At 33.2% G+C, this 12,534-nt stretch overlaps 1 protein-coding gene across 1 annotated transcript; it reads left to right on the top strand.

The window, feature by feature from the left end:
• Positions 1 to 7,225: 7,225 nt before the first annotated feature.
• On the top strand, positions 7,226 to 8,967 carry LOC124356238 (EF-hand domain-containing family member B). Its single transcript, XM_046807423.1, has one exon. It carries the CDS (start codon positions 7,343 to 7,345, stop codon positions 8,810 to 8,812), a length of 1,470 nt encoding a protein of 489 aa, XP_046663379.1. The 5' UTR covers positions 7,226 to 7,342; the 3' UTR covers positions 8,813 to 8,967.
• Positions 8,968 to 12,534: the final 3,567 nt, after the last annotated feature.

Below are 12,534 nucleotides of genomic sequence, written 5' to 3'. Positions count from 1 at the left end.
GTGGTATAAAGAACTGTATAGTCCTAACTTCTGCTCTTAATTAAGTAATTTCTCATTTCATTATCACGGTTGTTAGTTTTTGTTCTTTAAAGATATTCGTTGTAACAACTTCGACTCAGCCAAAATTTGAATGTTTTATTAAAAATCTCTATTAGGTAAAAACAATGAACATATCATTGAAAAATAAGATTGTAAATTGAATTAATTAGTTTCTAATAAAATAATATATATTAAATTTAATAGCTAAATTAACTACTACAAAGTTTTGCGCAGTTTATTAACACACTTTTACGTTATGTAGAGATGGAGTAATGTTTTAAATTTTGATTTATTACATGGTTTTCATGTCGTGATTAAAATTTAAAACGCGTCTTGTACTTTTTAAAGTGTCACCAATGAATTTGTCTGAAATAAACTCCGAAGAAACTATATTGGAACACAAAGTTCTGGGTTTAGGATCTTTTTCAGTAAGATGTGGCAGTGTGGATTTCTCTCTGACTCTAGCTCTGAATCAGGTATTATTAATGCCTCCCTATCTAAGCTGGATTAAAAAACATTATTATGTTGAAAAGCATAGCCGCGTGGAAAACATTAATGAGTTTTATCAAGTTACATTCTTACAAACCAGAAAGAAGAGCCCTACCAACATACTATAAAAGGAATATTCTTCAATAGTAGAACACTCAATCTGAACTAAATTGAAATTAAGAATCTAAAAGGTGTACTAAACGTTTTGTCTAGTTTTTGTGGCATTGCTCAATAGCATTGTATAATCAATGAGACTTACTAAGGACATACAAAATTGTAATATAAAAAATAGAAGTAGGGAAGGAGAATCAACAATTATCTGACCGAACAGCACCTGCAGCTCTGTTCTTTTATTATTATGTTTTATCATTTTTCCAAACAAATGATATTATATCAAGTATTGCAAAGAAAACAAATTATACAAACATATTTCCAAATTTAGCAGATTTTTTCGGGAAATCGAGCTCATGACCTCTCAGTATGAGCTACGATGAATGTTTATTTCATTCCACTCACTGAACAATATATTGCGACACCGTTCCAGATTTCCCAAACCAAAAGAGATTTTAGTTCTAATCTCATTAGGAAATCCTTCTCTGCGATGTCCAAAACCAAATGCTTGTGCTCTACAACATGTTTTGGCTTTATTGCACTCAACGACTGATTATCCATATAGACACATGAGAACCTTTCAACATTGGAACTCCACTTACCACCTGAGTGTGAATGACTATGGTGGTTTATGACGTCATACTCCAGTGTCAAACCACTTTTCACCCAACTTCAGAACTAGCCGCAACCACCTTGTCACCTGCAGCACAGCGTGTTCATCATACCGAGAGTAAGTTCATTGGCAACTGGGTGACTTGTGATCTGAGGTCTTTGGTGACCATAGCCTGTACGCCACCTTTCTCTTGTCTGTGGTCTTCATGCAGTTGAGGCAGCAAGTTTTGGACTCTACCTAATTTAAAACCACCCATTGAACTGCAAAACTCTCTAGCGCAGCTATTTATCTACAAATACAATGGAATAACTATTCTCCGAAGTCGCTAGCAAGAGCATTTGCTCCTTGACCCACTTAGAATTGGAACAATGTTGTAAATACCGGAAATGATGACTTATATTTTAAGCCTTGTAATATTAATTAATGGCCTAGTTTCCTGTCGATAAGTTGCCTAACCTGCATATGGTGATCGTTAACGGGTTAAATTCCTTTAGTTTCCCAAAAATCTACGGTACTTTAACTACTGAAATAATATTGTAACCCAAGAATAACATTGATTGTTATAGATAGGCAAGGCAGTTCTATTGTCCGCCCGGCCTGGCTCTTATATCTTCAGCAATAAATGTGACTCAAAAACACTTCTAAAGATAGTGCCTGTCACGTCAGAGTATGAAATTCTAGACGGGGTGGTCACAAATGTTTGAAATGGCTATACAATATTATAAACTCAGGCAAGGCGAGTTCCTAGCCAGTCGGATAAGTTTCAAGTCTGTTATCTTTATAGCGATATCGCTTGTTATCGTTTCACTGATAACACTGTAAACAGGTTCATATTAGTCATGGATCGCTGTAGAAAGTTTCAGATTTTTTGGGTACTTATCAGAATTTGACCTAGTAAGGTGTCTTTACTGGAAGCTGTGAACATTTCTTTCTCGCTACCATTTAGCCTAACCATTGTTTAGATATACTTACGTATCTTGTATATTCTAGCAGAAAATGTCTCTGTTTTAAATCATACAATTAAATTAATTTACTAACATATTTCTGGCCACAATACTCAACCATACCTTTCAACGGACTTGTTGGATAGTAAAATTAATACTTTGAATAAATTAGCCTGAAATGTCAAACTTCATGAACATCAAAATAGCTGTCTTTCCCAATTAATGATTTCCACATAAATGTATGCCTCCCTAATCATCCCTACTATCACACTATCCGATCTATGCTTACATTTATGAGTATATTTTATGGATTCCTCTTTGATTGTCTTCTAAGGTAAATTTAAGCTCTAGAAGTTCTGAAACTGTGTGAAATCCTTTCCAATCATCAATATTCAATAGCAAATTTCAAACAAAGAACCTTCAGTTTACCTTTCTCTTAGCGTAGCTCTGAAATTCGAAGCTGTCACAGACTTAATTCCTGGGATCTGAATTCATGTTCATCTGAAGAAGAAGGTGAACTGGAGCTAAACTCGACATTGGTATATTCCAACATACTGTATTTATTTACTAATGCTCAGAAAAGCTGGCAAAGTTTATCTTTTGTCTGTGACTTGAAATTCTACAACCGTCAATTTTACAAAGGTAAGTTCGTATTGTATAATGGTGCATCCGTAGGTTTTGGCTGAGCGTTAGATAAAACCCATTACTCAGTGAAATATCTAGTGGTAGAAAAATTTACATTTAAATTCGCAGATACTCTGCATTAAATTTTCTTTGTACATAATCAAGATCACGCTTCAAGGCATGTTCTTAATTCTTTCCTGTATGTACCTACTTTAATAATTTGTAATGTACCTTGATTTATACACGAGTAAATGCCATTTAGTGTTAATATAGCAATAAAGAATAGTACTAAGGTACTAATAGTTGTTTATTAGGATTCAACACTGCGGACACAAACCTAATCGGGGATATTTTTTTTCCCACAATGTAACATTTTAGGACTCGTGTGCATCAAAAACTTTCAAAAATTAAAAAGGGAAGCATATAACATAAAATGTTAACAGTTTTTACTGTCCGAGTGAGTAAAATCAAGAACACACTGTACTATTGCGGCATTGTCCCAATAGTATCACTTACACAGTATCATCCAGTTAATTAAACATTTACAAATACGTTTTATAGATTGCACATAAAGAGAAGGCTGATTTGCATAAAATGTGACGGGAATGCACCGGCCTGAACAAATTACAAACATTACGTGAACTCAGCGAATATGTAAATTGGGAAATTACACTGCATCGGACCGACACACAGAGGGTAGACGGGAAATAAAAGCTAAAACAGCGAGTGTGTGCAAAAACCGCATTCATTTGGTTATTCAATTAATGTGGGCGTGTCCATTTCCCAACCCCCTTCCATCCCCCACCCCTTCCTCTGTTATCTGCGCTTATCTGTTGCCGCTTTGTCCGAAAACATGCAATTCTATCGCGGCTCTGATGCCTACTTCCTCTGTTTATCATCGCAGCTTTTACAAGCCGCCAAATGAAGGGACAATGAATTGCCACATAGTTTTTATAAAAATTAGAAATCTCATTCAAAATTTTATAGAACATAATACTTGTTTTATATAATGCAGAACAATTCAAATAATGTTCTTTTTTGCCAGTGTAGGATTATCCGTATGTCAATGACCGACCCATAGGTCTATATTTTGTAAAATAATAATTTCATTAAGTAGCTACTATTTTTACTTACCGATAGTAGCCTATTTTATTAAATTTTATGGCATGAAAAATAAATTTTTCACTCATTACCTTACTGTAATTAATTATACGCATATTTATCATTGATATATGAAATTAATACATTTAAATAATGCACTTACAAGTTGATTGTACAAATAATTAAATTTCTTTATAATACTGGAAAGCTTATTTGTAACAAAACGTAAGGGTATGCCATACCACGTGTCGTTTAACAGGTTTCGCTTAGGTGGCATGCAAGCATATACCGTAACTCATTTCATTCATACAACACACACACACACACACACACACACACACACACACACACACACACACACACACACACACACACACACACACACACACACACACACACACACACACGCACACACACACACACACACACACACACACACACACACACACACACACACACACACACACACACACACACACACACACACACACACACACATCACACAGAAAAGAAAAGTGGCTGCAATGACGCTCAGCCTAATATAATGGTTGGATGTGAACCATTACAGAACTCACGCTTGCCTATGTAGAAATGTTTGTTCCAAGCAAATTTTAAAGTCTGCAAATATCTTACCACATGATGCATTCACATTTTTCTTCATCGAGATAGGTTTCATAGAAGTGTTTAAATAATAAATGTTATATTATTATGTTGTGTGTTTGAATGTACTTAAAATAAATGTTATAAACCTATATGGTTAAAAATGTATTTATTCAGTTATTTTCTTGTTTTCATTTTGATTACCCATAAGACCAACGTAGAAGTAGCCTATTTGATCAGCCAAATCCCATGTAATTTAGTAACATGCACCATCACCAAACTCATTGTTGCTCGTACATATGAAAGCTTCTTGCAAAATTTCAAATCTATAGGTCAGTTCGTTTTCGATACATCGTGTGAACCGACAGACTGAAATTCAATCATCCAGTCCCACATGAAAGTCTTCACTAACGCTAAGCCAATAATAGTATGACTTGGGCTGCAGCGCTGGTGAGTGCTGCGCCCTAGCGGAGAAAGCCAACATCTCATGGATCAATACTGCACGGCAGCTAGCGCTCTGGGTGGTAAACGCCACAACTTTGTAGAGAGAGTGCTAGTAACAGTACAGTTGTAGGGCGGGAAAACAGATACCAGGCGTAAATAACTCATTATTTTAGGGATTTGTATATAATACGTTACTAAATGTGTACTGACTTGTTAAAATTAACCAACGAATTTTTTAATTAATGCATGTTTTATCACTAACCATTAGATATTGTGTTATAATTGAGATAAAACCTCCTTAACATCCCTAATAAAAATGTATCTACTCTTATCTCAAATGTAACACTGAAAACATAATAAAAATAAAAAGATTATAATAAATAATATTTGACAATTAACTATTTCACTTTACGTTTGTTACCAACTCATGTTTTAATAATACTTTAAACAATTTTGGCCTCTTGTGTCATATTAAGTTTTTTCTTTACAATAAGTGAACATTTTTACATTTTTACGTCATTAGCCTACTATAAAAATGTTCTTGATTAATGATAAATTGTCAAAAATTCACGATTAGTTTACCAATAAATAGTTGTTTGTTGGTTATTTGTTATTGGTTGAGCGTACCAAATTCTTCAAACCAGGTAAGCAGAAAAAATGCAAGTTATGTACAAGTTTTAATTTTTATTTCAGTGTTCTTCATGGAACAGAATAATAGGTATCGGGAAAAAAAGTAAATCTTTTAAAATTCACTTTCTAAACTGTTTAAACCTTTAACACTTGGAATAAAAAGCATTTGGTAATATTGTTGCTGTCCTAATCAGTGACCTAAGGTAATGAGTATGTTGAGTGTCTTTTTAATTTAAAAGTCGATCGATACCGTACAGTTGAAATTGAAATATTAAGTGGAAAAAATATAGCTGACCACACAGTAGAACGTTTTGGCAGTACTAGCTCTCAAAACAAAATTTATTATAGAGGGAGAATTAACTGTATTATGTTTCGAACAGCTGCTCTTTTTATTCAATTCAACAGAACATGGGGTTAGTCATAAATCTTCAAAATATTTGAAGCTGTCATACTTATTATTTCTGTACAGGTTCTGTTGTTAGTTTACCGTAATATGTTAAAAACATCAGCTGATATTATCGAGTCGCGAATCTAAATCTTGAATAAACTTTGATGTTGCTAACAGTCATGTCACTATAGTGTTTAAATAAACAAGTACTAAAAAAGACTTAATCACAGCTCAAGTTGTGAATAATTCAAATGTAGTGATGGAACAAAAATATCGAAATGTGAACAATAAAATTTGGATTCCATAAAGAAGATTGTAATTGTGAAACATTTAATGCTTTAAGTTTCACGAAAAGCTTAACATAAATACAGGACAAGTCGTATTTAGCTGGAAATGCCTAGATGGGATTATTCTTTGGTGAATAATTATTTAAGAAACTAAATCTAATAAGTATTAAAAGTCTAAAGTAGAAGTTTCAACCATCTGCGTAGACCCCACTCGTCCAAGTTAATGCTGTATACAACTTAATGACTATAAAACACAGTTATGGCAATAAAAAAATAACATAGGTATATAAAACTCGGCTTTATGGAAAGAATTTCTTAACGAACGCCTAGCTTCTGTAATGGTTTTGATGAAAAACCGACCCCTTTAATTCATAATTTCATATAGCCTATTCAATATGTACAGGTATAAAAAGTGTAGTTTAATTGATGTAAATGTAGTATAAGTTGTTGCTTTGATAATTATGTATGTATATCAGTTTATTTATTGTTTATAAAGCTTATAATATAAAATAATGAATATCTTTTTTGATTTTAAATGAACCACAATAAAGTTTATACCTATTAATTCTATATTAAACTAACGAAATATACAGCTAACTATTCAATAATTCAAACTATTGTGTGTAATGAAATGATAATATTTTATTAGTTATAGGAAGTTCTTTAGGGAATTGTGTCATAAGTATAAACCTCAGGTACAAAATTAAGCAGCATTAAAGTGTCCTGTCTCATGTAGGCTTTCCTTTGACCTATTCACCAATTGATGTACTGCGATTACCAAAATTAATCAAAGGTATAGAGTCTAATCTTATAAGAATTTCAGTTTGAAATCTGTATTTCTACCTAAGTCTACGTTTTTATGGTATCTCAATATGATTGTATTGATAACTTGATATTATACATTTTAGAATATTTCGAGTATTACATAATTTTTTTAACCAGCTGATGACAACAGTCGTTACATTTTCCTTGTACACAAAACCTATTCTTTTCTCTTGAATGTAAGGTTATTTTTGGGAGACCACTTAAAAATATTATACCATACCTTCTAAATTCAAAACGACTCTTTGATATGGCTTATGCCGGAAAATTTATTGATAGAAACCCAACACTGCAGGCTGCTGGATTTTCGTCTTTTAAAGAAAATGAGAAAATGAAAGATTGCTTTGAATACGAAGTCAGCAAGGACGAGGCATCGCCGTTCGTCTGCCAAACGGGACCTATGGACTACAAACTGCCTCCTCCTAGAATTGACATATACAAAGGGTTTCACTCCGACATGAGGGAATGTATCCAGCCAGAAGTGGACCACAGGTTCTGTGATGTACTCGACAAAGAGTTCAAGGAGACTGTCTATGACTCGTACTGGAAGATGCCGACGGGAAGAGTCCCTGACCAGGACCCTATGTTGCCTGCTGGCATGGAGTACGATAAGGAATGTTTTGGAAGACCGACGCCCAGGGATGTGACGGCGGCAGAGTTGGTGAGTCCTCCCAAGTCTTACTTGGATATCATGGAACAATCGAGAGTCGGCCACAAAATGTATACGAAAACCCATGACGATTACGAACCTGGAGAGCAAATCCAGAGAAATTACGTAGAGCCCTTCAAACAGACCTTGGTGTGGGGGAAAAATACATCGTGTGACCCTCAAGGAGGGTGTATACAGAAGGTTATGACGGTGAAGGGCGATGAGGATGTTCTGGTTTCAAAGATTTTATCCGATCACCGACATCGTACGAAGCATTTGGTGGGAAAGGTGCATGCACCTAATGACAACATAGGGTGTGTTCCAGAAGGCCACGCTTTTGGAAGGCTGAATAAAAGAGGAGTGTTCGGTGTTGGGGAGTTGTTGCAGGATTGTGACCCTAGTTTGGATAAACTTGATCTCCTAGACGAACTTTCAAGCATTAACTTCCTCAGAAACCAAATTGCCAAAAGAGAATTAGCATTTCCTCATCGGGACCTTCTTGATACCTTTCACCGAATCGATTCCAATCACACTAACCGCCTGTCCCTTCACACAGTTTACGAAGTTCTTGCGGACTTTGAGTTGTATCCGGACAGGATTCCTTTTGAAGCCCTTATGAAAAGATTGAACATAATGTCCAGTGATGAGATGATAGATTATGTAAAAATGGCGGATATTTTAAACATCAACGTCATGTTTCCGGACATTTCAAAAATTGAAGACGTGCCAAAAGAGATGTTACACTTTGAGACCACCAATCAATTTGCTCAAAAGTATCACCACTCGGATAAGTTTGATACGAAAGGAATTCCAACCGCTGGGGTACCACCTAGACCTCACATTTCCATGGAATCCTTAGTGAGTCCTAGTATATTTACTACATACGGCTTGGAACCTAAAGAATTCTTCATTCCAAGATCACGAGGTTTCCTGCCTACTCTGTTGGAAAGACTTGGCTATCAGGTTGATCACCACCAATTTGGAGAGATTTGGAACGCAGCAAAGGATGAAAAGGGATGCGTCTCTGTTTACTCATTTTTAAAAGCTTTTAAAAGTTTACAAAACTGTTAATTTTTCAAAACACCAGTTTTAATAATAAATCACTTTCTAACATCCTTTGTCAAAACGGTGAAATCTATTAATCTACAAATATTGTAAATATTTCTTGTTATTGTGAAATCTAAAGTTGAAGGATATAGTAAAACAATATAAAATATACACATGCAGGTAGGCTTTCTTTATTTACCTGGAGTACACGCGTCCATCATATGTGTAATATCCATTTTGTTCACCACTCGAAAGAACACGCACAACACTGTAACAAATAGATAGTTTTGATTGTAAACATTTGTACAAAATTATTATTTGTATTAATATTTTTTATAATTTTTTATGTTTCGATATAAAATAATATTTGTTTCAAACGAAGCGGGTTTGCCAGTGTTATGAATTTTAAAATTTGTAATAGTAATTCTCTATTTGCATTATAAATATGGTATATAGGGGTGAAATGTTTTAAAATAATTAAATTTATAATCACAAACAACAGTGTTTCAATAAATTGTTATTTAAGTTTTAACATTTTGAAATGTTCTAAATATACACATGGCCTGTGTGATGAGTAATTTGTTAATTTAAAACCTCTAAAAATATTCAGGACCGTGATGTTATTTATTTAAATAATGCTTTTTTACTTTTAAATTATTTGGAATAATATAAAAACCAAAGGCTACATTGAAACACGTTTTATTTGGAAGAGCACCACTTACAAAATATACAAACAAACTCTAAAATACGCATTTCATTGAATCGATTCATGATATTAAATGTATGATTCCTGGGAATTGTCTATTTACGTAGTGCACTATTTTTTATTTGAATTTAATATAAACTTACCAATATTATACTAAATACAACAATTACATTACACTCATTTAAACGTGACTGTAACTTTTGCAAATATAAAATATCTGATTAATTATTATGGAACTGAATATAATTATTATGGTATTGAATAGAAAATTGAAGTTGAATTTAATACGGAATGGAAGAATAAAAAATGTTAATCAATAAATGTTTTTTTTTATTAGTTGAAAGTAGCCACAACTTAAGATACCCTAAATATTAAAATTATATTACTTCGGAACACAATCTGCCATTATTGAACTTTCATTGTATTATAATGGCAGTTCAGTTAAAATCAAACCTTTTAAAGTAGTTTGTAGCACTGATAACAGATCTTTTTTTTCCGATTGAATAATTAGTAGACAGAAAAGGAAATTCAAATATAATGTATATCAAGTTAATGAACTTTTGAAGGTGTAGCTAATTGATGTAAGAAAGGCAAAGCAAACTGAACACGTAGGTCTACATGGCATCGACAAATTCAAGACTTTTATAATTATTAGGGATAATTCATCATTCAAGTATTCATAATTTCTATCGTCATCAGTACTAAATATATTTATATATATTATAAATTAATATGGAACATTTATTAAGTCATATTTTACTGAATAGCTTCATCTGGGTTTCAATTACAATGTGATAGTTTATGGAAATAATATAAAATGTAAATATTTAACAAAACTATACGGGAAGAACATATTTTATTGAACCGTTAGCATTTTCCCATATAGTTACATGTACGAATTATGCTATTTTAAACAATATAACATCATTATTAGTTTTAGAATTTTTACTCAATTCTAATCACAATACTGTCAAACTTGTAGTAGCCATTAGTAAAGTTAATTGGAAAAAAATCGATTATATATTGTTTGATTTGAAGCTGAACGCATTTAGTAATCTTTTTAAGCAATAATTTAGGTTAGTTGGTATCATTAAAGTGAACACAAACCCCTACTGAATCCAGTTTATAGATAGCTATCATCGAGTACTCGTTTTTAGCAATCGATGGTTGTGTCGAAATCGATGATTATATTGCGATTTATTTTACGATCACTCTAGGATTATTTTGAAATTACTTGATAATTATGTTGCATCCGTGGTAAAATTGGAAGTAATGGGCATGTTTACTTACTATGGACTATGGTTATGTTGTGATTGGTGGTAACATTGCAATCGATAGTCATGTTGCGTTCGATGGTTATTTTGTATCCATAGTCGTATTGCTTTTTCAACGGAGAAAATTTTGGCTCTTTTCTACTATCCTGTTATGAATAGTAAAATGTTTAATAATAAATTAATGATAACTTGCATAGCTATTAATTGTGCTCTGAACTAAAAAGATACCACGAAGTGTATAGACGTTTTTATAAATAAATATGCATTAACATCGAACGTAGTCTAACAGAGTCACTATTTGATAGATAAAAATATAAAAATGATAAAAAAAATAAAACTGTTAGAAAGACATTTACTTGCACTCAAAACGAATAATTATATTTTTATGGTTGTAATAAGAGAGTGAAAGTTTTTTTCTCATAAAACATTCTTTTTTCAAAATTCTCGGAGGGGGCTGTGGCCCTCTTGGCCCCTTCCCTAGATCCGCCACTGACAGGTTATCACTTGGTAAGTGCTCTTCACTGTATAGAGACAGCTTGATCCCTCATCCGTCAGGGCACGGAGTGGATTGCCTTCATACACAAAACTTCCGCTTCAGACAACGCTCTGACGCGACTTGAGGTTATGTAATGTAAATAAGACAATAGTTGGTTAGCATTCTGGTGGGAGCATACCACAAACTACAGTAGGTATTTGCTCAATTCGATGGAATAATCAAACATAGTATACATTCGTGTGATGACCCGGTTACAAGTGCCCTACCAAGCGAGTCTGACATGACCAGACTGTCCTCGTTAGTCTTATCATTATATAGTTTGTCGGAATTGTAGTACGCATTATCAATGAGACATTTGAATCAGACCTATATGCCAAAGATATACTCCTTCAAGAGAAAGCAAAGTGAAGTCAGGAGCAACCGAGTAAAACATTATTTCGTGGAATGTCAGCTTATGCGCGTGCATGTTTGTGCATGATTGTGTGTGATCCTCGGTCGAGATCAAAGTGTTGGTGTACGAGATAAAACTATTGAAATACGAGATCAAACTATTACAATACGAGATCAAACTATTAAAATACTAGATCAAACTGTTGAAATACGAGAGCAAATTTAGCATGAAAAATATTTGAAATATTTAGTAATATCCTGGTTTATTCCAAATTATAATTTTTTTTACACAAAACGTGAATCTATCATTATATGGATTTTGATTTCATATTAACCATTTATTATTGAATCCTTGTGAAAAAACCCCGTTATAAATATTCAAGATTGTTAAGGTATTAATGCAAAGCAGAAACAGACGTAACGGATGGATTGATAACGCAAATGGTATTATGTTTAATCTATAAATATTAATAACGAACGTTTTCAACTTTGGTATTTTTTATTGAAAGACAAACAATGAAATAAATCATATGTGGTAAAAAAACAACGTACATTCGTTATGAAAATGATTTGTTAACAAGTTTTACTATTCCGTGGAGACTTGTAGTCGAAAGAAGTCTAGGAGCCAAGAGTAAATTTGTACTTTGTAAGCACACAACGTAGTTTTTCTTGAAATCTATAAATGAATTTTCCCTACAAAAGAAATCAATCGTCAACCACACTGGTTTTGGTGGGAGTCTAATGGGAGTTTAACAAAAGGGCTAGAAATATTAAACGATAATTTTTCTGATTGTTTTTCTAGTTTGAGTTACTTTAAGAGATCTATAATTATATGGCTAGCTAGCTGATGCTAATTTAATATTAATTTACTTGCCGGACG

The sequence above is a fragment of the Homalodisca vitripennis genome, chromosome 2, assembly GCF_021130785.1.
Source record: "Homalodisca vitripennis isolate AUS2020 chromosome 2, UT_GWSS_2.1, whole genome shotgun sequence".
NCBI classification, from domain to species: Eukaryota; Metazoa; Arthropoda; class Insecta; order Hemiptera; family Cicadellidae; genus Homalodisca; species Homalodisca vitripennis.
Note: the sequence above shows the minus strand (reverse complement) of the source record. Positions and strands in the feature narration are given on the sequence as shown.

What these genes read in the sequence shown, in the direction of transcription:
- LOC124356238 (XM_046807423.1), top strand. Translation starts at nt 7,343, where the DNA reads ATGGCTTATGCCGGAAAATTTATTGATAGAAACCCAACACTGCAGGCT.